The sequence below is a fragment of the Leptomonas pyrrhocoris genome, assembly GCF_001293395.1.
Source record: "Leptomonas pyrrhocoris isolate H10 chromosome Unknown, whole genome shotgun sequence".
NCBI lineage: Eukaryota > Euglenozoa > Kinetoplastea > Trypanosomatida > Trypanosomatidae > Leptomonas > Leptomonas pyrrhocoris.
The window spans coordinates 577851-605662 of NW_015438375.1; the positions used below are offsets into that span (position 1 = coordinate 577851).

Genomic DNA, 27812 nt, shown 5'->3' on the forward strand with positions numbered 1-27812 from the left:
TTCGCCCGTCACGTTTAAGGTGCGCGCGAAGGTGGAGAATGCTGTTTTCCAGCTGATGCTCTCACTGTTCGTGTTTGCATCTTTCCCCCCTCTCTTTCGCGGTGTTTTCCGTTTTACGCGAAGATCCTGCTGCATTTCGAAGAGCGGTTTTACGACTTACTGTCTCTCCACAATTGACCTTTCCGCCGGTTGGGTTGCGTCAGCGTTGCTTCCACCTTTAGTCTTGAGCTAAGCAAAACAACTGCAACAACGAAGCGTCGTCTTCGCATTCACGATGCTTTCACAGTAAACGAGGAATACCGCACACTACTCTGCCTTTTTCTAAAGAATTATTAATATTCATTTCATAGTCCTCGTTAGTTAAAAAAAAAAAATGAAACATGCGTCTCTCTTTCTTTGCAAATCAGGCGAAAACAATGCAGCGAAAGGCGTTCGTAGTTCACTCACGGCGCTCAGGTGTACAAGTCAGCCACCTACGCGACTCTTCCGAGATGTGCGTCCAACGCGAAGACGCAAATCGTAGCTGCCGTGCTCTGCTGTCGCTGCTACTCTCATCCGCCGTTTCACGGAGCTTTACGAAAACGAGTCCGCAATGCTCGAACAACTACGTCACCTCCTCACGTACGTCCGAGTCGAACTCAAAGCTCAATACAACAGAAGTGATTGCTGGCTGCTACGGTTTCTTTTGTTCGTCTCATCGGGGAATGCTTCGCTGCTGGCGGCTGCAGCCCAGACCTCTATTGTCCCTCCACACACGTTGCGCGGCGTCTGACGCTGGTCAAGAAGGCCGAGACGCGTTCGAATGCCGGCAACGCTGGTATCAGCGCCAACTGCATACTCAAACCCTGTTCCCGGTAGACTTAATTCCTCTCGCACAACGCTTGCCGTTGGATCGTTCCTCGTCGCCGCTGACGCAGAGAGAGGGGCGCTTCGGGGGCCAAACATACCGCAACGCAGATGCCATGACGGATGCCTTTTTAAGCTGCTGCCGCTCTTCCCTCTGCGATGCGACGGTGCTGCAGTCGATATTTCGTCAGCTCTCGCCCGACCAGCAATGTGCGATTTTGACGCAGAGTTTATCGCACGAGACGCACCAACGCCTGCCGCTCATCAGTGCGTGCGTGGAGGAGGCGTTGCGCAACTCCACCCTCTCTCCGGGGCACTGGATTCTTGTGCTGTCGAGTGTGAAGGCAGGCGACCCTGCACCCCCGCTCCCCGTTACGGCGATTTTGAAGAACGTCTTTCTGAGCCGTACAAGCGCGTTTGGTTCCCCTGACGACGCTCGTGTGTTTATTGCGCAAGCGCTCTCTTTGATGGAGCGTCAGAAGACGCCTTTTACATCGATTGTGGACTGCTTGAGCGCGTGCGGCCTCGCTTACGAAGCGTGCGCTTACGCGTCCTCGTCGTCTTCCTTTGTTTCTTTTCCATTTGCCGGTTCTTCCTCGGTTGAAGAGCAGGGTGGGTGGGGCTACGGCCCTCTTCTCCACCGTATGTGCGCGCTGCCCAAGCCTCCGTTGAAGTGGTTCGGCGCCGTACGAAGCAAAATGCCTCCTGCTGTGCAGCGGTACTCCACGCTCGTGGTGCTCCACGCTGCCCTGCGCAAACGCGGTGATATTCGGTGCGTCGAGGACGAGGTGTGGCGCCTCTTCACGGCGGAGCTGCTCAGCCCACTGGAGGCGGCGAGTGCCCTTCATTTTGTGCTGCACCACGGCAACACATTTACGGCGCGACTTTTGCTCGACCACTGCCACACCGCACAGCAGGTGCTGACGCTCATGCGATACACGCATGGTGCAGAGCACCCTTTCACCTTTCAGGCCCTGGAGAAGTCTTTGACGACGCGAACAACAGAGCGCGTTCATACGCACCTTCGCCTGGAGAGTCGGGAGAGGCGTACGAAGCTGGCGCTGTTCTTTGATGCGCAGCTCGGCAACTGCGAGGCCAGTAGGAGACCATCAGAGAGGGGCGAAGACCCCGAAGGAGAACTCTGTACGCAGACGCTGTCTATCCGCTCCCTCGACCGCGGTCTCCTTCACCAGTGCCTGCGCGACGCCCTCCCTCACAGTGTCCTCGTGAGAGGGGAGCGCTCCCTCGCACAGGTGCTCGCTGCCATCCCAGCCTCCGCCGTGGAACACGTGGCGAACTCGCTGCCCACGGTGCACGGCGACGTCCTCTCGTGGTGGATCTCGCTCTATTTGAAGGGCGGCAACGTCGATGGCGCGCTGGCTGTCCTGACCGTCGTCGCGGCGCGGGGCTGCCTGCCGCACATGGCGGTGTTGGTGGAGCTGCTCGAGTGCACGCAGGACGACACGGACAACTTCGTGCGCAGCGTGACGATGCTTCGGCAGAGCTTCCCGCAAGCGACCGACGCGGTACTCCGCGCTTTTGTGGAACGCACGGCGACGTCGATGACGCGTGCCGCGCCGCCGTCCACCACCACAGCGCAGGCGGTGCACGCCCTCAAGTCGCTGGCCGTCATGGGCCTCCCGCGGCTCTCTGCACGGTGCCTCAGCGACATCGCCGCGCACGATTCAGCCGACACGATCTCCGCCGTGATGGCGCTGGCACAGGAGCTGGGCGGCTCTCCGGGGTGCACGACGGAGGCCGCCCCGCTCGACGTTGCCGCTATTCGCGGTCTCGCAATGGCGGGCCGGCAGCTGAACTACCGCGTGTGTGTCTCCGTGGCTGCGTTTGATGCGGATGGCGTGTACGCTGGCTGGTGGGGCTCCGCCTCACGCCCGCTACGCTCGCTAACGCGGTTTGCCTACTTGTCGGCGGACCTCTCGCTTTGGCCGTGGGTGGAGAAGGAGGCGCTCGCTGACTCTTCACGGCTTTCCTGCGACGAACTGCACAAGGCTGTTCGAATCGTGGCACTGGGCAGCCGAGATGCGAAGATAGCGGTTGCGTTCTGGAACGCAGCCAAGGCGAAGATGCAGCACGAAGGCGAGAAGCGGCGTGTGAGTCGAGAAGATTGTCGAGCGAGCGCGAAACGCGATGAATACACTCTCGCATGCGTGTGTGCAGTGTGCGTTACGCAAGGGCAGAAGCAGCTTGCATCGCACTTAATACGTGACGAGAGCAGCAACACCAACGCTTCACCACTGCTGGCTGCCTTTTCAACTCTTCACATGGCGCCTACTGAACGGCAACTTGCGATACGTAAGAGCGAGCTGCAGTTCGAAAAGTTTAGCAAACGTTCACTTACGCGGAAGGCGAGGGGTGGACTTCTTGGGCGTGGAGCCCAAAAGGCGTCCGTGCGAGAGACACCACGGAGCTTGCTGTGTTACTTCCCGCCGTCGCTGCAGCGTCTTGTTCGTGCGTCAGGGTCTGTTCTTGTCGATTCCTTTTCAGCCCCGGATGAATGGGAACATTTGGGGAGAGGGAAATCGCCAACGACGTAGAAGGTTGATGTCGCGTCGTTCGGTGGTGCTTGATCAGCTGTTTTCAATACCGTCATTCAGCTTGTTGCTGCCGCTACGAGGGTGCGTTGCTGCCCGCTTCTCGCGGTCTTGGCACCACTCAACGCACCAATTCGTGTCGCGTAGTGGTTGTTCATCAAGAAGAAAAGAAAAGTGAAAGAGTCTTTGAGTCGTGGCGACACTTGATTCCTGTACGCCGGTGCTAGAGCGCACGTTTCCGACGGCAGTACGCACGCCACTCAGGAATGGGTGTTATCATAGCGGTTGAGGCGATGGTGTGGTGCTGTGCTCCTCGCTGGAAAAAAAAAAACCCCGATGGAGATTGCTGCTCTTTCTTTTTTTCGGTCCTGGCTTTGCAGTCAGAAGAGGTTCTCGCTAGGTGCTGGCCTTCTCTGCGCTTCCTTCCTCCCGCTTCTTTCTCAACTCTTTTCACTGCATCTAACTCTCTCTCTAACCTTGTTGCGCTGCAACGGCCTTCTTAAGGAAGCGAGCTTGCAGTCCACCCCCGGGCAGAGAAATAGGAGTCGCCTTGGTACTTTAACGTCGCAGAGAGTCGAAAACACGAGAAAGCGATGTGGCGGTCTCGTGCGTGTTTGGCTGGCTTCACGATGAAGTACAAAAAAGGTACTGGCCTGTGGGACGAGGACCACGTAAATGACTTCAACGCTAACAAGTACATGTCCGCGCGGTCTACCATGCGCTGGTACTACGGGATGGAGCGGCTGCAGACGCGCAACACCCTCAACGCACGTCGTAGCACGCAGAGCCACAATAACAACAAGGGTTTGCACCACAGCGGCCGCGGCGCCTTCGAGCGCGAGTTGGAGCGCCGCGACATTCCGGTTGACAAGTACCCGCTGACGACGACCACCGGTGCGGCGCGTGTGGCCGAAATGGTCCTGCTGCGCCGCGCGGAACTCGAGAAGCAGGCGAAGGTCGCGATGGAGAAGCAACGCAGCGAGCTGCGACGTGATGCGCCGTCGGAGTGGTACGACGAGACGGACGGGCCTCTCAATCCGCGTTTTCTAGTAAGCATGCAAAGCAACTACACGAAGACGATCACGGAGCTGCCCAATGAGCCCATCACGCGTGCGTGAATTTGTTTGTTGGTTGCGATGCGGTTTTGCTCTGAAGGGCACGATGCTGTGCCGTGCGATGCTGAAAACGAGCCTCGGGGCTGAGATGAAATTCTCTTTGACGTATGACTTCACATCTTCAAAAGCAGAAATATAAAGATGAGCGGATCAAACGGCCTGCCAACCAGCAATTAAAACGGTAGTGCTCTCCGCTAGTTATCTGTTCTTTTCCTTCTGATCAATGCTTCCCATGCGTTAAGTACTTCACGCGGGTCACCCTCCTTATTTGTTGGTTTTCTTTCCTTTCCACTGGGACGGTACTTCGCTCCACGGCGCATTATTCTCTCTTCTCTGCGCTTTGTCGATTCCTTTCCGCGTTGCTCTGACGTTTTCATTCTTTCTTTGGTCTGTACCACTTTGGCCTTCTTGTTCGGTGCCTGCACGTCTTTTCCGCGGTTTCTCTCAGCCGCTGTTGCAAATTTGAAGGAGGAAGAATAACGGTTAGAACACTCACAGTTTTCTAACAGTAGTGCCTGCCCAAGTGCGGCCTCGATAGATGACAGACCACCTTTCTGAGCGTTGTTGCCACCGTTAACACACGCCTTGCTCGCTGCACTAACACCTTCGCGAAGGCGAAGTTGACCATCGGACCGCTATGTCGGCCCCCTTGCCGTTTGATGTCCTCTTCTGCACGAGCGAAGATCCGCAGCATCCCATCTCGCAGCTCGCCGGGGGAGCCGCAGATGCGAGGGCTGGGGACGCGTCTCTCACGGGGTGGCAGAGTGCGCGCAATGGGAAGGTTCCACAGACCCTTGTCCTGCGCTTTCACGGCAATGTCTGGCTGCAGCAGCTGCGCATCCTATCACATGAGTCGAAGATCGCCACAAAGGTCGAGGTGCGGGTTGCGAAGCTCGCAGACGACGACGACCGTGCAAACCCGCCGTCGTTCCGCAGTGTGCGCTTTGTGAAACTCGGCTCCGTCGATTTTAATAGCAATGAGCAGTCGCATTACAAATCAAAGGAGCGCAAGACCGTGCACCTCAAGACGGAGGCGTATTTTCTCAAGCTGCTGTTCGACCGCCCCTACATCAACGCCCTCAATACTGGCCAGCAAATCGGTATTTACTCGCTGGAGTGCAGTGGGCACGTTGTGGATCCTGTGGAGAGACACGCCGATGCACAGCCAATCGTCGGTGGGTCATCTCGGCCGGCCAGTATAGCTTTCAAGCCACCGAAAGAGGGTCGAGCGTTCAGCACCGCCGTCACGGAGACACCGGCGGTGGCGCAGTCTTCAGAACGCGGCTCTAGTGTCCCTGCCACACCATCTGAAGTTGCAGACGGTCACCCATTGCAACCTCCCGGGCCCACGACGCAGCCCATGAAGCTGGCGCTTTCGTCCAACGGCAGCGGGCCTTCGGAGAGCGTGCTAGGCGCTGCCTTTCGCTCTGTACGCATTTTAGAATTCGAAGACTTCTTCCTCCGCCGCTCTGAGGAGCTGGTTTCGTTAAAAGAGGAGGCGGTGGCGGTGGAGGACTTCGCTGTGGCAGCAGAGTGCAGAGACAAGTTGGCGCTGCTGAACAAACGAGCCAAGGAGGTTTACGAGCTCGAGCAAGACAAGGTGCAGGCCATCATCGACGAGAACTTTGAGGTGGCCCAACAGGTGAAGGTGCGCATGAACGACTTGGTGGGGCAGCTGTTTACGACGACAGCGCTGCCTGTCCCCGCGGCGTCAGGCAAGTCACCGGACAGCGCGGCCGCCTCGGAGACGTCCGATGATGGAGCCTCGCACGCACCAGCAGCGCCGCCCGCGGAGGCACCGCCGCATCGAAATCCGCACGTGCAGCCGACGTCGCCGCTGAGCTCGTCCAGCAAATCCGCAGACAACGCCATCACGGACAATGAGAGCGTCGTCAGCGAGGCGATCGAGGCGACGGAGGAGACGCAGCGCGTGGTCGACGCAAGTGCCTTGTCCTCACCCGAGAGAAGCGTGGCGCGGGCCATTCTCTCCACTGCTGGAAGCGAAGAGAGTACCTCGGTAGCGCTGTCGAGTCCGGGCTTTGATATTCAGCCTCTCATCTCAGCAGTGGGCATTTTTGCGGCGGCGTGTCTGCTCTCGCGGCGTTTCAAGCTGCGCGAGGCTGCACTGGTCGTCATCACGGAGCGCCACGATATGTTCAGTGCCGCCCCCTCCTTGATTGAAGATGCCGTGTTGCGCTTCCTTGACCACAATTCTTTCGGGCTGCAAGACCTGATCCCCAACGTTGTCTTTGCGGCGTGCACTTTCATACGCATGACACTGGCCGATGCAGCCGGCTGCATCGGCAGTGTCTTGGCGCCGCTCGTGGCGCTGCTGCCGCGTCTTCTCACCCGCTGCAGCGACAACCTCCAGCGCATCCGCGACGAGGCCCTGACGACGCTGACGCTCTACGTCAAGACGCCGGCCATCCCGGCCAACTCTGTTCTCTCCGCCACATTGATGGAGCCGATGGACAAGGAACGGCGAAAGCTGCCCTTCACCAACGCCAAGGCACAACTTTCACGTCTGAACCTCTTTCAGCTTGTCGTGGAACACGACCGCCTGCATTTGGAAGGCAATGCAGCTCTCTCCGGCAATGTACTGCAGAAGTTGTTGTTGCCGACGGTGAACCACCCCAACCCGGAAGTGCGTGACCTGGCTGTTTCCATTCTGGGAAAACTGGTTGCGGCGCGACAGATTACGCTGCGCGACAAGGACCTTGCTTTAATTAGAAACGGCGGAATTCGTGACGGCATTGCGAGTAAAAGAGCATAGTCCGTGCGACCTCGCCGGAGAGAAACCGCTGTCGGCTGTAATAGGAAAAGGGGAAGCGGTTTTTTAACGTTGTTCTGGTCGTTTTCGCCTGCTTCTTTGTGGGCTCATATTGCGGCCCCACCCTGCACCCGCCGGGCGCCTCTCATTTGCTTCTTTATGCACATACAGCTTTGAAGAGTTGCATTGGTAAGAGAAGCACACTTATGACAATAGGTGGGTTGCGCCGCCTTCTTGGGGCGGCTAATATGTTAGGTATATATAACCGCTTGATGCGCAGACTTGTTTTCGCTGCGTTAAGCGAGTACCGCGACCCGTTGGCGTTGCACGTCGGGTGACGTTGGATTGTCCTTGCCGCAGTGTCCGATTTTGCTGGCAGGCGAACGTAGCTTTCCTTCACCCTTTTCGTTTGTGTTTGCCCGCCTTCGTCTTTCACCTCCCGTACAGCGTCCATCACCTTCGTCAATTCACCTTGTCTTCCCCCCTCTCCTGCAAGCGCTCTTTTCTTTCCTGTTGCCTGAAATTGACGCCAGTTAAAACAGTAGCAGTAGCAGTTGCCAGAACAGAAAAACAACGCATCTGTGCTGTTTTGTGAGACAGGAAATACAGTGTACGTTGAACTGATCTGCTTGAACGTGTCTGAGAATTGTCCTAACGTGCTTGAATTTGCCTTCCCCACTGATAAGGTTGTTCACCAAGCAAAATCCTTTTTTGTTTTTCGACCATTGTTCCAGCACATATCGTGTCATGTCGCTTAGCGGACAGAAGCGCGAGGGCCTCGGGGAGGACATCGAGGAAGCCGAGGAAGCCTTCATCGATCTTGAAGACCCCGACGTGGACATCCTCGATGAGTCTGCCCTTCCCGTTGCAGAGTCGAGCGACGACGACGACGATGAGGAGCGGGGCCCTGACACCGCCGCGGGGGATGCCAGTGGAAACCCGCAGGAGAATGAGGAAGCGCAGCAGGAGGCGGAGATGGAGGACCTGAACGCCGCCCCTGACCACGAGCCGGAGCGTGACGACGCCTTCGCGACCTTCGAGGCACCGGAAAAGAAGCCGTTGCACACCATCGCTGTCAGTCCGCAAGATCCGACTATATTCGCGGCTGCCGGCGAGGGGGAGGATATTTACGTGCTGAGGGTCGAGGACAAAACCACGGAGCCGGTGCTGACGGCGACACTCAAAGGGCACAAGGACACCGTGAGTCTGCTCTCCTTCTCGCCCGACGGGTATTGGTTGGCCAGCGGCAGCCTGGACTCCACCATCGGCATCTGGTCGGTGGGGTTTTGGAACCGCGTCTACTGGTTCACTGACCTCTACGGCGAGATCATGACGCTTCTGTGGCACCCGTCCAGCCGAATCCTTGCGGCCGGTGCCGACGACACGCAGGCGGCCATGTGGAACGTGGATAAAGGCACCTTGGCGATGTACTTTGTGGGCCACCGCGGCGCGGTTACCTGCACCGTGTGGTCGCCGCAGACCAAGAAATTGATCACGGGCAGCAGCGACGGCTCGGTGAGCATCTTCGATCCCAAGACGGGCGAGCAGGAGGTCCACATTTCAAAGGACTTGAGCCCCGACAAGGCGGGTGTGACGGCGCTGCAGTTCGTCAACGACGACCAGTGCGTCGTCGGCTGCGAGGACGGCACATTACACGTCATTTCTCTCCGAAGTGCGAAGGCGGTGTCGCATCTGGAGGAGTTGCATGCGCAGGCAATTGAGTCTCTCGCCATGAGCGAGAATTCGCTGCTGCTGCTGACTGCCAGCTGCGACACGCGGGTGATTGTGTGGAACGTGGCGGACTTCACCCCCCGCACGATCCTGGAGGTGGGCGAGAGCGTCATCCCCGCGGTTTGGTTGAAGCCGTATTTCGTAGCGGCTGGTTGCAGTGACGGCGAGGTTCGCGTGTGGGACGGTCGGTCGTCGGAACAGCAGCCGTTGTCGGTGCTGATGGGGCACCGACGCATGGTGCTCAGCCTCGCCACCACCCGATCGGTGCTGGCGAGTGCAAGCGACGACGGCACAGCCAAGTTTTTCCGTTTCACCTCCACCTACGTGTGATTGACGCCGTGCGATGTAGAAAGAAAAGACAAAGTGGCTGCGTCTCAGTGGTTAGGGTGAGACAATATCGTGCTTTTGTTTGTAATCCAAGGTTTTAATGATGGAAATAGAACTAAACTGAGCTGCCTTTAGAAAAGAAGGGAAGAACGAGGAGCCGCAATACATACAGAAGTGACCAGCCGATTGCATGGCCCTTGAAAACTGAAAAAGAAAGCGCTCGCGCGTTGTCTCCCACTCGTGGTCTACTGAACTGCAGAGAGGCGATGAAGTTTTGTGTTTTCCTTTTCCCTTTATCGCGGAGTATGAGAAGTATCGATGTGGTGGTGGTGAGGCAGTTAGAGGCCACGCGCTCGGATTCCACTCGCTAACTAAGAGCGCGTTTTTTGATAACTGCTCCTGTTTGTTCTGCTCTGTGGTCGTCTCATCTTTTCCCTTTCTTTCTACGCAGAAGAAAAGAGTTCGCGTCCTCGCGACACACGCACACATCATACGTATCGATAAGCTGGTCCGTCGGGAAAGGCGAAACGTATTGCACCTCGGAGTCGTTCATCCCACACGTGATTAGCACAGTGCAGTTGGTGATGGACGACTTCGACACTGACGGTGCGCAGCACCTGGAGAACGGCCATGAGTCCAACGCGGCGTTGCTGCAGCTCCAAGACGCCTTTGTGAGTGCGTTGACCTCCTCCGGCGCGCTGGGCAAAATACGCGCTCAGCTTCGCGCGACGGCATTATCGCTTCTTCGGGGCGACGACGACCTGCAGCGTGCCGCGGTGGGCGATGTACTGAAGCCCGCCTCGCTGTCCGCAGCGTCAAAAATAAGTCTCCTTCTCCTTTACGACTTCCTGCAGTTTCACCACCTGCGCGAGACAGCTGGTGTGCTGGAGGTGGAAGGAAGCGTGCACCTGCTATCCGGCGAGCAAGACACCCTGCTTGGCGGCCTCAGAACACTGCCCGGTGAAGGGCCGTTGTTGGAACGCCTCGTCGAGTCGTGTGAGAAGGGCCACGTACCTCCATTCCTAGAGAAAGGCTCCCTTTCCGGTGGTGTTGTTCCAGACGCCCGCTCTCGGTTAACTGAGCCGAACATCGAGTCCCCGTCCCTGGCCTCCAGCTCGATCTCCACAGCGTTCAAGAAAACAACAACCACCACGGTAGCCCTGCCAGAGAACGAAGACGTGCTTCGTGAGTATCAAGCATACGAACCGTCGATTACGTTCTCCGATGTAGACGGTGTCCTAGAAGATGAGCGGCAATGCGACGAAGCGGAAGATGTTTAATTGACCCCTTTTTCTGCTTCCTCGTATGAAAATGGCTGCTCCGGAAAAACGGAAAGTGAAAGCGAGAGAGAAGAATTTCTGTCATTTGTTTCGGTTCTCCGAGACGAAGCGCGTGCAATCCATCGGGCAGGTGACTAAAGCAAGCTGGTCTCTCGTTTTTATTGCTGTTTTGCAGCACCAATTCTATGAGAAGTCGAACAAGAAACAACGGGCAATCGCCAACTTCAGCGTTTCTGGTTGCTCCTCCCCCCCTTTTTTTCTGAGTATCGCTTGGTATGGCGCTGCAACGCAACCTTCTAGGGTTCAATAGCGCGAAACGAGGGGCAGCGTTCATGCGGCATGTTGTTTCTACACTTAAGCGTCCTCTTTCTGCCCCCTTCTCATTCTCTCTGTCTCCTTTTTTCTCTTCCCTACTGCAGGACAGGAAAAGAACTAGTGACGAAAGATATATTATGTGCATTGTTGTACTCAGTGGCTAGATCAAGAAGGGGAGCAACTATGCGTCATTGTCTTCGATTGTGTTCGAAGGGTGTTGACATGACCGCGTATCGCTGCCTTCTGCAGGCACTGCGGCAGTGCGGTGTGGCGTATCAACGCGTTCTTCCAGATACGACACCGGCAGCGCTTTCCAGCGGAGCCGCATCGTCTTTTCTACCTTTGTTCACCACGAAGTTTCACTTCCATCAACATCAACTTACCACGCTGGGCGATGCTTTGGTGGACCGATACATTTCCGCGACGTTGCTTCAGTATTGCATCAGACGCGGCTCCGTTCTCACAACCAACGCGGCCGCGGAGATAAACGCCGTCCTGCACAACCACTTCACGCTGCGCCTTTTTGCAAAAGAGCTTCAGTTTGAAGCAATGGCAATGTCGCCAGAACAAAGCCTACACAGCCTAGACGACCTCTCCGATAACACACTCGGTTTCTTAGAGGCGGAGAGGGCGTCGGTGCGGAGGCAGGACGTCGCCGGCACGTCACACCAAGTTGCCCTCCTCGCGTGCGGGCAGAGCTCTCTCGGGTGGAAGTTCTCGCAGTTTGTCGGCGCCGTTCACCAGACCTTCGGTAGCGAGGCCGCCACCCGGGTACTCGAGCACGTTTATGCATTGCAGGACGAGCCCAACGTGCCACGGCGGGCGTCGCAGCTTCTCCTGCGGGTGCTCGAGCACTTCCCGGCGACGGGTGTGGCGGAGGCGGTGCTAGCCGCACAGGGCTTGGCAGTCCACTACACGGCCAAGTCGCGACTCCTTCCCGATGTCACAGAAGAAGTGAAGGCGGGCACCACCTCCTCCACGCAATCCGCTTCGCATGATGTGGAGGGGAAGGGAGAGATGGATCGCCAGCAACAACCATCATCATCTGATGCGTCCTGGAAGGGTGGGCGACCCGTTGATGAGCTGTCGATTGTCACTGGGTTCGACGTTGCCGGGGCGGAGCAGAGCGGTGTCACGCTGGACGGGCTGGGAGATGACGCGCTCAGGTCTGGTAATTTGGCGAAGGGTCCTGGCTTGATTGACTCGGCGGACATGTGGCGCCGGCGAACAGCGGAGTTGGTGACGCGGCGCCTAGAGCCTTCGCACGAGGCAGGAGCCTTGCTGACCTCTTCCACCAATTCCACCGATGGCTGGCTTTCCGCGCAGGAGCGGGCGACCTATGAGCGCGGCCCCGCCTTTGCGGGATGGGTGGACTTCGCGGCGTTTAGCACCTACGCCGACGTCTACGGACCCACGCAGCCGGAGAACGGCCGCATCGTGCGTCGCGTCAAATTTAAAAAGCACGTCCGCGACCCTCGCTTCTACGACACTATGTCGGATGCCCGCAACGGCGTGCCCTTCGACACAAATGGCGAGACGCTGTCAGACTACCTGAACGCCTTTACGCGGCCCCACCGCCGACTTTTCGAAGTGACGATGTTGGCGGGACGCGGTGGGGAAGTGAAGCTTGTCGGTCGCGCCATTTCGCCCCGCTACACGACCGCGAGGGAGAGCGCCGCACGTGCGTTCTTGGGTGGTGCGCTGCGCGACGTCTTGGCTCTTGAAGGTTCCGTGGGAGAGAGCGGGCGAGAAGCGCCGAGTTCTTAACTGTGTTCACATAAAACTGCGTTTAACGGAGAGTCAGACAAACCGCCGAAGATGCAACATTTTCGACTACGGCTATTTGATGTCGGTAATGAAATTGAGCCGGCAGACGAGCCTGGAAAGATAAAGAGGATTTCTCTAACGAAACGGAACTTGCAACGCATTCTGCTCCGCGAAAGAGGGGAATGTATCCGACTAAACTTGCCCGTCCAGGTTCCTTAAACGAAGGAATGCCCCATACCCAGTTTTTTCTTCCTCCGTTCTTTTGAATCTCCGTGTCTCCTGCAATTTTAGCGTTGCGTTTTTTTTTATACCTTTCATACTCCCCGCGGCAGGCGATAGATGTTGTGGTGCAAAGACACGTTTGAGCGTCATTTTGAACGCAACGAATGCCGACTCTTCCCGGTACAGCAGCAACTCTTTGATTTCGTCGACGACGCAGCGGCGAAACAAGGCGAGAACACGTGGCTGTGCTTTTGCATTGAGTTTCCCTCCGTGAGCGAGGTCTCTCGGCTGCTCTCTCGCCACACCGCCAGCGACCGTGCGCGGGCACTGTTTCAATCCAAGCAAATTGCTGCGGCGGCACAAGGCGGCGCCGTTGAGCTGCGGAAACGTCCACGCGAGGATTTTGCGCTCTTGTACGGCGAGACTCCCCTCTCGCAGCAGAGCCGCATGTTTCTTGCGGCAACACTCACCGGTCTCCGTTCTGTTCTCGCCACGATAGATGCTCGCCAGCTTCACCTGTACGAGATTATTCGGGAAGGCTCACCTTGCCATTTATACTTCGACGTCGAGAGAGACGGCGATTACGTCGCTCTCCGCACGGCCATCTGCGTTGACGACGACTCCAACTCCTCCTCTGTCGTTGCCGGCGACGACTCTTTTGTGTGCGTCGAGGAAGCTGCAGATGGGAAGAGGCACACGTCGTTTCAATGCAGCGTTTTGCGCTACCAGCAGCTATGGCATCGCGCGGCAGGTGCGCCGCCTGACGTGTGCGGTCTGAACTGCGCTGTCGAGCCCGATAATGCGCACACCTGCGATGTTCTCTTGCGTGAGTTAGAGGCTTTTGTCCGCGATCGATTTCCGTCGCTAATCGACCCACAGGAAGACGAGGGCGAGAGCTGTGCGTTCGAGGAGGTGTGGGTACTCGAGTCGGTACCGCTGTTTGGCGTGGCCACGAAGTTTTCGCAGCATTACGTCATCAAGTTCAAAAACACCGTATTTGACTCAACGAACTCTGTGAAGTTGTTTGTGCGCCAGCTCGTCGCCTACCTCAGTGATCGAGCAACTCGCGAGAGCAGCATCCACCGCAGTCTGTTTTTTCACGGCTCCCCTGCGTGGTACGCGGTGTTCCACGAACTGGCACCCGATTACCCACGTAACACACTGCCATACCTGCCGCGTAAGTGTGTGGTGGACGAAGCCGTGTACTCCAAAAACCGGATGATGCGTTGCTTGGGCAGCTGCAAGCTGGGCAAGTCCAGCGTTCTGCGCGTGCACCGGCACTACCTTCGCGCTCGACGCCAGCACCTGATGCCCGACTCCGAGTCCGCCCCGCCATCGCTGGATGTTTTTCTCGCAACGATGATTTCGCACCGGCCCTCCTCAGGGACGGCAATTCGTGCATTTCATGTCGACGGCCAATCGGATGACTGCCGTGGAGGTGGTGGACGCAATGCCTGGCCGAGCTGCGCAGGCGCAGCAAAGACAGTGGATGCGTCACGGTGGGAAGCGACCCGTCCGGCGGAGGACGAGACGCTGAGCCGGCTTTCAATCCTGCTGCAGCGGGCGTATACAAAGATTGCACACTGCGAATGCGCCGTTTTACGCCCGCGCAGACTACACGACCGTTTTTTGACTTTTCAGGTGCATGGGACGCGGTACTGTCAGCACGTGGGGCGAGAGCATAAATCGAACAACGTGTACCTCGTAGTGGATCTCGCGAAGCGGACCTTTGTGCAGAAGTGCTTCGACCCCGATTGCGTGTCCTACCGGTCACCACCCTTCCTGCTCGATACGGCGCTACCCCCCGAAACGTAATGTACGCTCTTCACGGAGAAACGTGTTTTTCCCCCTTTTATTGGCAGCTGTGAAATACGCTACGTGCGTTTTGCACGCTCAGGTGCTCTGCTATTCGCTCGATAAAAGTATATGACCAAATAAGTAAACCGACTTGGCCTTCTCACTCACAGAACATATTGAAGATACTAAGTGTTATCGATATATACATTGTGTTCCCAGATACTGTAAGAGGGAACGCTGCACATGATTTTCAAAGTTCTCCTGCCATCTGGGCATCTTCAGAAGTGCGCGTGTCTGCCCAAAGACAAATCGTTTTCTGTCTCTTTTTTTGGCCTTTGTGGTGCCGGACTTTGCCGCAGGGATGCGTCTCTACTAAAAGAAAAAAAACCCGAAACACACACACACACACACTTCAAAATTGATAATTTGTTTTGTTCCAAGTCTAAACCTTCTATTGTCTCTCGCACAGAAACCAGCAGCCGTACTTGCAGTGACCATGTCCGTCACTGTGAACACCGTTTCCGGTGGCCCGATCACGCTCGACGCGAGCGCGGAGAACATCTATGGCTTCCACCCTGGTCAGATTGTGCACTTCACGAAGAGTCTTCGCAACGGCAAGGTAGCTCTTATTCGCGGCACCCACGAGGGTCTGATTTGGTTTTCCGTTTTCTCCAACGTCGCCGCCGCTGCCACCAAGGAGGCTCTCGACGCCCCGGCCGACACGGTGAGTTGCCGCGGCAAGGAGGAGCTAATCCGTCAGTATGGGTGGATGGTCGATGACACAACTAACCCCTTTGCACAGGCACAGGCTGAGTGACCGCATCCATATCGTCTTGTGACCCGTGCGGCGCACTGCTCTAAGTCGAGGCGCAGAGCGGACTTACGTTCTGAAGCTCTCAAAATACTATATATCTAAATAGGTGAGTGTTAAAAGAGTCCTCCGTTATCATGTAGTGACACAAGTGTCTTGAAGTATTGAATGAGACCGTGCCATTACTTGGGGACACGTTTGACATGAATCATCGTCTTGTTTCTTTTTAATTTGCCACCTACGTTGCGATCTGCGGCTTTTTTTTTGTGCTTTTGCCGAAATAAGTATGGCTCACACACTTTGTAACCTGCAGGAAGTCTATGATGTGATGCTCTTTTGTCGGCTTGCAGTTCACTGCCGCTTCTTCGCTCACACATGCGGCTACTGTGCTCGCGCACCCACTCTTTCTACTTCTCTTTCCTTCTCACGTCTCTCTCCCGAGCTCAGTTCTATGCTCTCGACACAGTTGTGTTTGACTGAGCTGAGCACAAATACGCCAACTCGGCTGTTGTTTCACTGGCGGCGGTTCACCGTGTCGCTTCTTCTTTGTTTTCTTCTCTGTTGTTTTTGGTTTTGCCACCAGGCACCGAAACTGCGCCTGAGCCATGCGCCGCAGCACCGTTGGACGGTATTATTGGTCGAGGTACCGGATACCGTCACAGATGCCGAAGTTTGACGGCCCGGCCCCTGTCGCGGCACCGCAGAACATGAACAGCACCAAAACCAACGAGTTCATCGACCCCATCGATGACAAGTTTCCCATTTCTATTCGCGGCAACCTCGTCCGTCCTGATGTGCCGGAGGACCAGTACGTGGACAGCTGGTACGTTTGCACCTCCATGACGCACCACCTCGGTGACTACCGTCCGTGGAGCGCCAGTGCGCCGGCTAACGCCTTTCGCTTCCGCCCGTACAACGAGTTCGACGCGAAGGGGCGCGAGTACGTGCAGCACCTGAGCGAGGCCCAGCGCTACACCCCCCGGTCATCACGCGGGAAAGGCGCGAAGGGCTTTCCATTTCGTGAAGCCTACCTCACAAAGATGAACACAGCAGAGACGGCCACGCCGCCGCCGTCGCTGGAGACGATTATGAGCCGCGCCGTTGTGGAGCGCCTGCAGCACTCCAAAATTCTGAGTCCGCTGGAGGTGCAGCGCGATGTGGGCCGTCTAGAGGAACCGCTGCCGTGTGCCGGCAAAATTGCTGCCGACCGCTCCACTTTCCCCTTCCAGTGGAACACGGAGGACTGGTACGAGTACGAGGTTGCCAAGGCACGTAATAAGCGCTTTACCTTCGAAAACGCAAATGCCAACACGCTGCAGGGCTCTGAGGTGACGTATCGCATCGTGCTGGAGGGATTCTGGGACCACCACGTGATGAAGCTGGCAGACGACGTCGTTATGTTCCTGAAGGACGTGGGCCGACAGGTGGTGGAGGAGAAGCTGCGTAACGTGCGGGCGAGCATTGAGAGCTTAGACAACGGTGGGGCGGTGGACCCGGAGATGGTGGCGGCCTTCAACGCCTCGCTGAAAGGTCCCTTCGGGGGCGCCGACCACTACGCCGCCGAGGAGGTGGCCAACTTTCTGCGTAGCGAGTGGGAGCGGCTGGAGGAGCAGTGTGTGGGCCTCATCAACCGCGCCAACGTGCCTATTCCAGGGACGGCCAACATGTACGACGCCAATGTGTCGTGGCCGTACGTGGAGAAGATGGAGCCGTGGACGCGGCTGGCCGAGTTCTGGACCTCATCTTCCGACACCTCCTTCACCGAGTTAGAGATGTCCACCGCGCATTACGAGTTCCGCAAGTACTTCCGCGTGGTGGTGGTGAAGATGCCGTTTCAGAGTACGGAGTTCGAGCAGCGGATGTACGGCATCCGTCACTGGCTGCACCGCCAGACGAGCTGCGAGTTTCACACAACGTACCGGCGCAACATCGTCCACGATACCGCCGTGTTCCCGACGGAGCACGACGTCGACGTGAAACCGACGCATGAGCACCACCGCCTCTTCTCTTTCGCGTTGGATTGGCAGAGTGCCCCTGTGGACTTCCTCGATGTGGAGATATGCCAGGAGGGGGACTCGTGGGCCTCTGTAGCCCAGCGGCTCGGGTGCACAGAGGAGGCGCTGAAGAACGCCAACGACACGCTAGAGACCCTCAGCGCCGGGGTGTCGGTGAACGTGCCTGGCACCTCCACGCGACGCCTGACAAGCACCAGCAGCGTCCCCGCCTTGCTGCCGCTGCAGCCCGGTGACGGCAAACCGGCGGTGACGTCGTGGCGCATGGCGGCCGAGCTGCTCGGGTGCTCCGTGGAAGAGTTGCAGCAGGCCAACGGCGAGGCAGCACTCACCTACAAGGCTGCCGACGGGGGCGCCGATGGCTGCTTCGACCCGTCGGTGAGAGAGCTGATGGTGCCTTACACCGTCACCTTCGCCTCCCTCGAGACCTCCTTTGCCAGCGCCGAGCCTGTCTTTGAGGGCGACACGTGGGCCACCGTCGCGGCACGCCTCGGCTGCAGCGAGGCCGACCTGCACAGCTGCAACGACGCTGCAGGCGCTGAGCTCTCCACTTTTGCGACGGTTCGCGTGCCTGTCACGGCCAAGACGCCTCGCCGCATTACGCATCCGCAGCTGCGCCCGCAGGCCGCGACGGATGCCCTGCTGGCCCGCACGTTAGGCGAGAAAGCTGTTTCCGGCCTGGCGGAGATCCCGAGTTTCCCGCCGAATGCGGAGAAGTTCCCGCACGAGTACCACACCCCTACCTCGCGCTTTCCAACAACGCCACGGGAGTCCAGCGCGAGCGACAACTGGATTGCCTACACGGCCAAGTACCTGGACAAACAGCTGCTGCTCCAGGATGAGCCCACGCCGGTGTACAACGTGAACAAACTGTGGCCGATGCAACAGGTGCCGGGCAAAGTCGACCAAACGCCCTTCGAAGAAGATCAGACGTGGTTCATGCACCCGATTCCTGTTCAGCAAATGGAGCAGCACGATCCGGAAAAGGATCTGCAGGATCTGCCGTTTGTCAATCACGAACAGTTCCCGCGTTCGCTGGACTGGACAGCGCCGTAGGCTCTCAGACTGGACTGTCACCTGATAGTGTTCCACCTCTTTTCTCTTCTGTTTGGGTTTGTCTTGTGACGGCTGTGTGCACGGCTGCGCCGAACGGCGTCTTCCCACGTGTGAGATGTTGTTGTTGTTGATGCCGACTGCATCGTTGTGCTCGTTTGTGTGGACGGTCCCGATATTCTCTGGGGAGGCATTCGTGTGAGTGGCAGGTCAGATGAGTTTTGGTTGTTACACATTCTTTTCATCGTACAAAACAATAATAAAGTACACATCGTGGTTGGCAAGCGTGATCTGTTCACACGCGAGACAAGAAGAGAACGAGCAAACTCGAGACTCCCTATGATGCTCGTTGTGATACCGGGTCTCACAGATTACAACGCCGCTCTTTTCCCCTTTCCTTTTCTAGGGCAAATTTGTGGAAACACATTTGAAGTTTTTTTTTGAATACTGCGCACAAGGTGCCGGTGGGGTGCGTAGACGCTACCTTCGTTGCATGGCGTTACATTGCACTTGTTTCCGCCTCTGCCACGTCGCACGAAACACACCTCTCTTCTCCCTCTAAAAGACCGATGATATTCTGTTTCCTCTTTTTCTCTTGAAATCGTACCCTGGCATTCTTCGCGAGGCACCTGTGATAAATGGCCGGCAGTTTCCTTTCACAGCGTCCGCTGCTGATGATGGATTCGCGGAAACGTATCACTGAGGCTGCTGTTCTTCATCAACTCGCCGAGCTTACCGACCGAGCCGGTTTCATTTCTCCGTTGTGGTTCTCCTACAACCTGGCGCGCCGCAGCAACTTCAATCTCAAGCCCCAAACTGTTCCTGTTAATGTCTGGCATCCTCTCTGCGGGAACGCATTCTGTGCAGCCCATCCAGCACATTCTACATGCATTTTTCCGACCGAAGAAACCGTCGAAACGCCTGCCACCGGCGGTAACCAACTGTACGTTCTTTCGGATCTAGCTTATAAGAAGTACACATGGGTCTCCGTGTGTCCCTCGATCTCACAGTTCTTTCAGACTCCACGTAGCATGATGGCACCGCCATACTATTGGGTGCCTACCCGACTGAGTCGTATTGTGCCGGTGTATGTTGCGCAGTCCATTACCCTTCCGCCGTTTCTGACACTCGTCAACCTTGATCAACTGGAGGAGTCACGGGGTTTAACGGATATGCTTCAGCGAGTGTCTTCGCCAAGGTGAAGAAACGGCTCCCCGTTGCACGCAAACGAACACGAAATCCCTTTTGTTTTGCTGCGCCGTTGCTCCCTCTTTGACTCCCTGCTACGTTCACTCGTCTGCTTTTCCTTTCTGCTTCCCCCAACGAATCGAAGTCAACTGATATGTCTCGGGGGCTTTCTTACTAACTTGTTTCACGCGGCTTTCGCCATAAATGTTGCATCGCGTCTTGTAGCGGTTGCGGTAACAAAAACGTGCAGAGAATATGGGAAAGCGCCAGATTGAACTGCTGATGTTGATGTACGACAGTAATGTAGGAAACTGTTGGCTCCGAGGAAACACTGCCGTTGCGTTCATTTCTTCGTTTGGCGCTACTCCCTCTACTTTTCTTCTCCGTATCGCTGGATACGTTTTTTTATCAACGGTTTTCTCTTACACACTTGATCTTGATAAAGGCACGCCAACTCTAAAAAAAAGTAGAGGAATATGCTCCCTTCTCTTCAAGCTTCTCGGTGAGCACGCGGCAGCGGTGTCGGTGAGGAACAGAACCTCGCACCGTCCGATTGAATCCGCGGCGCTTTCCCCTGAACACTTCCAACAATTCAAAGAAGGGCAAACCTCCCATCCGACTGGACCACCGTTGTCCATCGCTTCTACGCTGCCTGGATTGCGAAGCATAACGGGCGCTACTACCGGCTGCGGACGCTGCCGACTGGTGCGCGGTGGAGTGTTGCGGTGGGGCAGGCAGTGACGTGGGTGATCGTTGACATCGACACGCCCGTCACGATCAGCACCCTCATCGACAAAATCCTGGTTGCCGCCCGCGAGGGCGAGGAGGCGGAGTTCGTGCGCGCGGTGCGCAGCGTCGTGGCGCGCATCAAGGCGGCGAACCTGATGACGTCGCCGAACCGCGACGAGCTGGAGGCGATGTCGGACGCGGAGCTGCTGGCGCTGGCCAGCGAGAACACGGTGTTCCTCGGCGAGGAGTACACGTGGAACGGCCGCGCACTGGAGGCGATGCACACGGGTCGCGACCGAGCGGGCGTGTCGCCTGAGCAGCAGCACACATGCGTGCCGGAGGACGAGGCGTCTGCGGACCCGTTCCTCGCACGCCACTCGGCGCACGCTGAGCCCCGTGCGGCCGAGCTGATGCTACGCCATCTGGTGGAGCACCACCACATCCGTGACGGCGCGCGCATCGCGCTTGTGACGGACCACAAGGCCATCGTCATTGTCGCCATGAACACGGCGGCCTCCTCAGGTGGCTCTGTCACCACGGATAGCGCTTGCGTGGTTCCTGCCAGCAAGTAAAACACCACGTCGGGGCAGAGTTTACGTGACCCTGCCAATTTTTAAAAAGACGTGATTGTTCGGTTTATTTAACTGCCGTGGAGTTTTTTCTTCGACCCGCTGTCTCCGTTAGAGTGACTCCCTCTAACCAACGTGGGGGACGCGGTAGGGTCCTTGGCCAAAAGTACACCACAAGGGATAAATGAGTCCCACGGGAGCGTCAGCGACGTGCGACGCGATTTATGCCCGTCATGTGGAATGAAAGCTTCAGAACACAGGCGACCAGCGTGTGTGGCAGCTATTCTATCACGTTCGTAGTTCCCCTCCTTCTCTCACCACCTCCCTTTCAGCTGTGCGACGAAGGAAAACAGAATGGAAAAGCGTCGACGAGTTTGCCTGCTGAGCGCTTAGGTCGCTCCGCCGGCTCGCACTCAACGTTCGCTGTAAAACGAGCGTACTGTGTATGGCGCTGTCTTTTTCAGCAATGCTTTCCTTTGATCGTTTGGAAGGTGTGATACGTTATTCATAGAGGTAAACTAACTCGTGTTTATCAGCTCCATGTGTGCAATGTGATGTGGCGCACCGCGCAGCTACTCCGCTCTATCCTTTCCTCCCCCGTTTCTATCCATTCTTACCCACATCGGCTGTTGTGCTTCTGTGGTCAATGGAAGAGAAGGCTGCTCGCCTGCGACATCGATTCTATATACTCCCTCTTTTTTTCTTTCGCTCGCAGCACTTTCTCTGCGTTTTCGGCCTTCTCTTTCCGTCTGCCTCCGTCTCACACCCGCAGTGCTGAGTTGACCTCTCGCGGGCGTCCTCTGCCCACATCACGGAACTGAAAATGATCATAAAGGAGCACAAGAAGGCGTTTGAACAGAGTAAGGCGGTTTATGAGAGCGCACTGCTCGCCTTCAAGGGTGTCGACGGCTTCGATGTGTACAACTGCTCCGTCCCCTTCAAGTACAAAGGAAGGCGCCACATCTACGGCCGTGTCGAGAAGCGCGAGATTTGGGCCGCCTCGCACGTCCGCCTGTTCGAGGAGACCGGCAAGGATGAGTTCACCGCCGTCCCGGAGTTCAGCATCGAGCTGGAGGACCCGTACATACAGAACATCAAGAACGAGATGATTTTTGGTGGCACCCACGTCCGCAAGGACGGTGAGGCGGTGCTCAGCTACTTTGGCTACTTCTACCGCGGCACCCCCACCGAGCTGAACTACTTCACCACCGGCCCCGACTTTATGAAGGACATCCGTGTGCTCCAGCTGCACGACGGCCGACTGGGCATCTTTTCACGTGTGCGCACCAAGGTCGAGGTGTACGTCGGGTTCGCCACCGTGGACAGCATCGATCACCTCACCACCGCTGCCATCGCGGGGGCAAAGCCCATCGACTTCATCCGGCCCGGCATGTGGGGTGGCGTTAATCAGCCCTATCTGCTGACGAGCGGAAAGGTGGGGTGCATCGGCCACATCGCCTACAACGACAAGAAGCCCAACGGCGACCCGCTGTCAGTGTACGTTAACTGCGCCTTTGTTTTCGATCCCGTGACGCGCGCGATGGAGAATGAAAAGGTTATTGGAACCAAGTCTTGTTATCCCTCCTGTCCGGCCAAAAAACCAAATTTGGAGGACTGCGTCTTCGCCTCCGGTATCGTGATGCGCGAGGACGGCAAGTGCGACCTCTACAGCGGCCTGGGCGATACCGGCGAGGGCCGCATCACCATCGACTACCCATTCGAAGGATATGGACAAATTGTTGGCCACCTCGAGTACTAATCCTGTCGTGCTTGAGTTTTTTTTTTGTACTTCATTCCTCCTTGAAGTGTGTTTCCCTTGCCGCTTTGCTGCGACCAGTTGCTTCTATCTTCCCCTTTCTCTGCCCTGGGTAGATCTGTTATGTTTCAGTGACAGCATCTGAAGACAGAGTACATATCTCCAAATAAGATTACCTTTCTTTCTCCTCTTCGTTTTTCTAGCCGCCCCTTCTGACCACCCGTCCCAACAATTCTCGTTGACCGCAACGTTGCGTAGTCGAACGAATAAAAAGAAACGAAGAACGGAAGGGCCCTCGAAATAATGTGACGTGCGACAGGCTTTAGAACCGAACGTTTGATCGACAATGGCAGAGCCAAAAGCGTCTCCGCGGCTTATGCACATCGCAGTTGAAAGGGGGAATTTAGAAGGTGTTTTAACGCCATCTCAAGACTACGATGTACACTATCTTCTTTTGACGCAGGGGTGTGGTTTCTTCTCTTCTGCGTTTATCACCGTCTTTTCTCTTCCTCTGTACCGTTCTTTGTTCTCTTCTCTCTTTCATCATTGGGTCACCGTACAGCTAACAAGACAAAGACGAAGCACTCTCCACCTTGGTCTTTCTACGGCTCTCAAAACAGCTCATTTTTCCCTTTCTTTTTCTTTCATTCCCTTTGTACGCCATGACAGCTGAGGCTGCTGTTGGCAACATCGTGGGCGGCGATGACGTCGGCATGCCAACTTTGGCTCGCCAGCCGGCAATTGATGAGCCCGGCTATGTCCACCCTGACTCCGCAGCGCTCTTCTCCGTCGTTCCGTGCGTAAAGGCGATCCCCATCTTCGGCAATGCAGTGGAGCCCTTCGGGCCCAAGTGCGTGACGTCGCTGGGCATGGTATACATCCTCAGCAAAGGCGTCGGCAAGACGTTGCTGACCACCTCCCAGTACGCGATGTTCATGAAGAAGTACGGTGTCACGCCGGAGGTGTACCAGCGCATGCATGGCATCAGCTCCATGGGCTTCTCCATCAAGCCTCTCACCGCCGTCCTCAGCGACACCTTCTCCTTCTTTGGCTACACGAAGCGGTGGTACATGGCGTTTTCGTGCATCGCCGGAGCCGTGTGCGCTGTGGTGTACGGCGTGTTGCCATTTAAAGAGTCGAGCGCCGGGATTGCAGGTGCGATGATCTTTCTATCATCCTTTTGCATTGCAAACATCGATGTGATGTCGGAAGGCCACTACAGCCGCCTGATCAAACGCCAACCTGTCCCTGGGGCCGATCTCATTTCGTGGATCTGGGCTTTGATCATGGTGGGTCAGGTTATCGCCTCTGCCATCCAGGGACCGCTGTCGGACTCTGGCCGTCCCACCATCGGCATCTTCATATCCGCCGGCTTGCAGGCGGTGTGTGTGTTCTTCTTCATCTTCAACTGGTACGGTGAGAAGAAAAACGCCGTGGAGCGCCGCGAGGATTTCGTATTTTTGCTGAAACAGGAGGCACTGAGGCAGCAGGAGATGAGCTCGGAGTCCTTCAAGGACGGCATGGTCGTCTACGGCAACGCACCGGACAACGTGAAGGTTCAGCCGCAGTTTGGCAGTGAAGGCAGTTCTCAGGAGGGTGTCCCGAACGAGCTGGTTCAGTTTGGTGAGCTGGACAACGAGACACAAGAGGAGGAGGAGATGAACGTTGACTTCGAGGTGCCCACGTGCATGTGCGGCATTTTTGGCGTGAATCAAGAAGTCATCTTACGCAACGCCTCCGTCGCAGTCTACGGTGTCGTCCTCACTGCGGGTGCCGTCGTCTTGACCATTCTCAACATCGTCGGCACGACCTATCAGCTGCTGTACGGCTGCGTGGTGATCTCCGTCGTGCTGTGCGTGACTGGCTTCCTCTGCATCCCGGTGACGATAATGAAGGCGAACTTCTTCGGGTGGTGCCAACTCGTGTCCTACATCATTATCACCGGTGCGACGGACAACTTCTACATGGCAGACGCAGACTGTCTTCCTGATGGCCCCCACTTCTCGCAGACGTTCTACAACACCGTCGGCGCGGTCATCGGCAACGTTGCCGGTCTCTTAGGTGTGTACATGTTCTCGCGCGTCTTCTCGAAGCAGAGCTACCGTGTAACGTTGATTATCACCACGCTGGTCCAGGTTTTTGCAAGCGTGTTTGACGTCATCATCGTCGAGCGCTGGAATCTGTATATCGGCATTCCTGATCACGCGATGTACATCATGGGCGATGCTGTTGTGTACCAGGTGTGCTACATGCTGAACTTCATGCCGCTGAACATGCTGATCTCCCGTCTGTGCCCGAAGGGCTGCGAGAGCACGATGTTTGCCATCCTGGCGAGCTTCAGCAACTTGGGTACGTCGACGTCGTCCACGATTGGCGCGATTTTGATGGAGACGGCGTGGCCGATCCGCTCGAAAGCCCCATGCGACTTCAGCAACTTGCACTGGCTCATCATCACCGGTCACCTCATCACGCCCCTCCTCGCCATCCCGCTGGTGTTTGTCCTGATCCCCGGTGCCCGCATCTGCGACCCCATCGACCCGAAGGAGGTGGAAGCCCTGTCCATCTTTCAGAAGTGGCTGAACAAGTTCAACGCCACGTCCAACACTCCCGCTGCAGCAGAAATCAGTCGTCTCCTCGGAGGAACAGTCTTAAGAAAAGAAAAGGAAACGAGTGTTTACCTCCAGGTGCGTGCTGTCGCTTCGACACATCTTGCTGATTTTGGATGCGCAGTGCTTTTCAATGGCAGGCACACAAACCCTGCCGCACTTTGTTTCCTAAAATATGTTACCTTTGCTACTTCTTCTTTATTTCTTTTGAAAGTGTTTTGTACTGACAGCGGATGCGACTGTTTATGTAAGCACAGAAAGTGATCTACGGAAAAACGACACTTCACCCTGAATTCGTAACGGGTGCGTGTCTGTTGCTTCATTAAGACACTCCGTCAAATGAACGGAAAACGCATAGATATCGCATTTTTTTTTTGAAATACTAAAAAGAAAAGCAATTCCCTTTGTTTTTTTTTAGCTTACTCTGAAAAAAAATGAGAACAGAAATGCCGCGTAAACCTGCGTAGTGTTTTTTTCTCTTTGGTAACTCTACTCACTCTAAAAGTAAAAAGGAGAAGAGGTGCTAGTATTTTATTGTCAAGCTGATGATTATTTTGTTTTCTTTATAACCCAATGAGTGATGATTGCATGCGCTACTTTGGACACAGCCCTCCACAGTGCTACGAGGGTGGCGTCATTTTGTATTTACACGAAATTGGAGAGCGGCGCAAGCGTCCAAATAGCGCGTTCAAAACTCATTTTTCTTTGGTGTTCCGTAGTTGATGGACTATAAAAAAAGAAATGTACTTTATTAAACTACGTGTTCCGATACGCTCTGTAGCAGTTCACTTGTAGGTTGCGCACACCAACACTGCGCATTTCCTTCCAACTAGCTGCTGCGAGAATTCTGGCACATCTCGGTGAAAGTATCCAGCTCAAACACACTGGCGATCATGAGGCTTCAGAGAACTTTTTCATTCGTAACGGCATCAAACCGAAGAGCAAGCAACTGAACAGGCGCGGTTGAGCAAAACTGCACACGCGTGTCGACTGCGGTGCGAGGTATCTACGCTGTTCGGTTGCGTTGCGGATTTCTCGTACTCTGCAAGCGCTGCACTTTATTATTGTAGTTTCATTCTTCGTTTTTTTTCTGTTTTCAAATGCTACAAATACACGCCTTTCTCTTCTTTTATCACTGTTGTACACGCGGAATAATGAAGGTTGGGCATTCTAAACACGCCAGTAAAGAAGAAAATAATACAGTTAGCTTATTTATTGCAGAGAGCATTCACGTGGCTAAGTTGTTGAACAGTCAAAGGGAGGATGCTCTCGCAGCTCCCGTGGTGCCATCGCGGTGCGGAATGCTGCGCAACACCAAACTCAAGTGTTGCGGCCTCCATTTATTAGATTCTGTTGCTTTCTTTGCAGCGAAAACTGCTGGGACTGTTTTCAATGCATGGTCGAGGCAAACACGGTTATTTCCCCTCTCCCTCTCGTGTCGATGTGCACATCTTCTTTCTTTTCTCGCCACATTTCTTTTCTTTTGCTTCTACGGGTGTATCGTCGCAGATCAAGAAAGAAGCCGTCATTGTTCACACCTTTTCCCCCATCCTCAAGCTGACCCACGAACAGAGACCACACACACAGACACGCACACAAGTGATGGCACAACTATACGTGCACTACGCAAGCCACGTGGCGGACGTTAACGCAACTCTTCCCTACAACGCCGCAGATGCCGATGTTCGTGCATCGCTGTCGCGTCTGTACGGCGACGGTTTGTCGCAAGTGGTGAGTTTCATGGACCCGCAGTTCATCACCCGACATCTCCGAACCCTGAGTGCCGTGTGTCCACAGATGAGACTGGACACGGAGGCGCTGACAAAAAGAGCTGACGTTGGAGAGAACTGTCGTGGTGTCGTGACACAAGACAACCACCTGATCTACCGGATCGCGTCGGTGAAACGCGGTCTAACTCCACAAAGGCTTGCGGAGTCGCTGTGGTGGGCGGATCGGTGCGGGCTGCCGCTGACTGTCACCGTCGGCAATGAGCGCAGAGACGTGCTGGCGTCTCTCACGGATCGTGTGCGAGACCGAGTGGAGGAGCTGCAGATCTATGTCGACACAGTAGCTGCGAGCGTGCAAAACTTCGCAGCGGCGCGCGACGGTCAGTGCGGCAACTTTCTCTGTGCGCTTTTGACGTTTCCAAACATGACAAAGCTGTTGATTGCGTGCAGTGAAGCTGATGCTGGCGCTCGTGCATCTGTCGATGTGAATCACGCGTTGCAGTGTGCAGCGCAGCTGCCGATCAGCCAGCTATGCATTCGAGGTTTTATGGGGCTGACGAATCTCTCCGCACTGGCGGAATCGCAGCACCTTCAACACCTGACAGCCACCCGTTGTAGAATACAGTCGGTAACAGAGTT

General features: G+C 56.0%; 14 protein-coding genes across 17 annotated transcripts; all 14 read left to right on the forward strand.

Annotated features, from left to right (window-relative positions):
- Nucleotides 1–121: 121 nt before the first annotated feature.
- ABB37_07659 (hypothetical protein) lies at nt 122–3401 on the forward strand (the record flags this gene model as incomplete). The annotated part of the gene is made up of 1 exon (XM_015806381.1): nt 122–3401. Exon 1 carries the CDS (start codon nt 381–383, stop codon nt 3399–3401), a length of 3021 nt encoding a protein of 1006 aa, XP_015655303.1. The 5' UTR covers nt 122–380.
- A 499-nt stretch (nt 3402–3900) lies between these two features.
- On the forward strand, nt 3901–4516 carry ABB37_07660 (putative mitochondrial hypothetical protein; the record flags this gene model as incomplete). 2 transcript variants are annotated; one of them, XM_015806382.1, is made up of 1 exon in its annotated part: nt 3901–4516. In XM_015806382.1, exon 1 carries the CDS (start codon nt 3992–3994, stop codon nt 4514–4516), a length of 525 nt encoding a protein of 174 aa, XP_015655304.1. In that variant the 5' UTR covers nt 3901–3991. The 2 variants fall into 2 exon arrangements, with proteins under 2 accessions (XP_015655304.1, XP_015655305.1); XM_015806383.1 differs by having other exon boundaries at nt 3916–4516.
- A 443-nt stretch (nt 4517–4959) lies between these two features.
- ABB37_07661 (hypothetical protein) lies at nt 4960–7286 on the forward strand (the record flags this gene model as incomplete). 2 transcript variants are annotated; one of them, XM_015806384.1, is made up of 1 exon in its annotated part: nt 4960–7286. In XM_015806384.1, the coding sequence occupies exon 1, from the start codon at nt 5151–5153 to the stop codon at nt 7284–7286; it is 2136 nt and encodes a 711-aa protein (XP_015655306.1). In that variant the 5' UTR covers nt 4960–5150. The 2 variants fall into 2 exon arrangements, with proteins under 2 accessions (XP_015655306.1, XP_015655307.1); XM_015806385.1 differs by having other exon boundaries at nt 4980–7286.
- Nucleotides 7287–7814: 528 nt separating this feature from the next.
- Nucleotides 7815–9344, forward strand: ABB37_07662 (hypothetical protein; the record flags this gene model as incomplete). The annotated part of the gene is made up of 1 exon (XM_015806386.1): nt 7815–9344. The coding sequence occupies exon 1, from the start codon at nt 8031–8033 to the stop codon at nt 9342–9344; it is 1314 nt and encodes a 437-aa protein (XP_015655308.1). The 5' UTR covers nt 7815–8030.
- Nucleotides 9345–9790: 446 nt separating this feature from the next.
- Nucleotides 9791–10621, forward strand: ABB37_07663 (hypothetical protein; the record flags this gene model as incomplete). Of its 2 annotated transcripts, none has more annotated exons than XM_015806387.1 (1): nt 9791–10621. In XM_015806387.1, exon 1 carries the CDS (start codon nt 9926–9928, stop codon nt 10619–10621), a length of 696 nt encoding a protein of 231 aa, XP_015655309.1. In that variant the 5' UTR covers nt 9791–9925. The 2 variants fall into 2 exon arrangements, with proteins under 2 accessions (XP_015655309.1, XP_015655310.1); XM_015806388.1 differs by having other exon boundaries at nt 9794–10621.
- Nucleotides 10622–11038: 417 nt separating this feature from the next.
- On the forward strand, nt 11039–12703 carry ABB37_07664 (putative mitochondrial hypothetical protein; the record flags this gene model as incomplete). Its single annotated transcript, XM_015806389.1, has 1 exon — nt 11039–12703. Exon 1 carries the CDS (start codon nt 11120–11122, stop codon nt 12701–12703), a length of 1584 nt encoding a protein of 527 aa, XP_015655311.1. The 5' UTR covers nt 11039–11119.
- Nucleotides 12704–13042: 339 nt separating this feature from the next.
- ABB37_07665 (putative mitochondrial hypothetical protein) lies at nt 13043–14740 on the forward strand (the record flags this gene model as incomplete). The annotated part of the gene is made up of 1 exon (XM_015806390.1): nt 13043–14740. One exon carries the CDS (start codon nt 13043–13045, stop codon nt 14738–14740), a length of 1698 nt encoding a protein of 565 aa, XP_015655312.1.
- A 339-nt stretch (nt 14741–15079) lies between these two features.
- On the forward strand, nt 15080–15539 carry ABB37_07666 (hypothetical protein; the record flags this gene model as incomplete). The annotated part of the gene is made up of 1 exon (XM_015806391.1): nt 15080–15539. The coding sequence occupies exon 1, from the start codon at nt 15219–15221 to the stop codon at nt 15537–15539; it is 321 nt and encodes a 106-aa protein (XP_015655313.1). The 5' UTR covers nt 15080–15218.
- A 439-nt stretch (nt 15540–15978) lies between these two features.
- ABB37_07667 (putative mitochondrial hypothetical protein) lies at nt 15979–18601 on the forward strand (the record flags this gene model as incomplete). Its single annotated transcript, XM_015806392.1, has 1 exon — nt 15979–18601. The coding sequence occupies exon 1, from the start codon at nt 16139–16141 to the stop codon at nt 18599–18601; it is 2463 nt and encodes an 820-aa protein (XP_015655314.1). The 5' UTR covers nt 15979–16138.
- Nucleotides 18602–19221: 620 nt separating this feature from the next.
- Nucleotides 19222–19800, forward strand: ABB37_07668 (hypothetical protein; the record flags this gene model as incomplete). Its single annotated transcript, XM_015806393.1, has 1 exon — nt 19222–19800. The coding sequence occupies exon 1, from the start codon at nt 19237–19239 to the stop codon at nt 19798–19800; it is 564 nt and encodes a 187-aa protein (XP_015655315.1). The 5' UTR covers nt 19222–19236.
- Nucleotides 19801–20670: 870 nt separating this feature from the next.
- ABB37_07669 (hypothetical protein) lies at nt 20671–21087 on the forward strand (the record flags this gene model as incomplete). The annotated part of the gene is made up of 1 exon (XM_015806394.1): nt 20671–21087. The coding sequence occupies one exon, from the start codon at nt 20671–20673 to the stop codon at nt 21085–21087; it is 417 nt and encodes a 138-aa protein (XP_015655316.1).
- A 648-nt stretch (nt 21088–21735) lies between these two features.
- On the forward strand, nt 21736–22843 carry ABB37_07670 (hypothetical protein; the record flags this gene model as incomplete). Its single annotated transcript, XM_015806395.1, has 1 exon — nt 21736–22843. Exon 1 carries the CDS (start codon nt 21908–21910, stop codon nt 22841–22843), a length of 936 nt encoding a protein of 311 aa, XP_015655317.1. The 5' UTR covers nt 21736–21907.
- A 557-nt stretch (nt 22844–23400) lies between these two features.
- Nucleotides 23401–25710, forward strand: ABB37_07671 (putative pteridin transporter; the record flags this gene model as incomplete). The annotated part of the gene is made up of 1 exon (XM_015806396.1): nt 23401–25710. Exon 1 carries the CDS (start codon nt 23503–23505, stop codon nt 25708–25710), a length of 2208 nt encoding a protein of 735 aa, XP_015655318.1. The 5' UTR covers nt 23401–23502.
- A 1127-nt stretch (nt 25711–26837) lies between these two features.
- Nucleotides 26838–27812, forward strand: ABB37_07672 (hypothetical protein; the record flags this gene model as incomplete). The annotated part of the gene is made up of 1 exon (XM_015806397.1): nt 26838–27812. A coding segment is annotated over exon 1 (764 nt), but the record flags the coding sequence as incomplete, so codon positions are not given.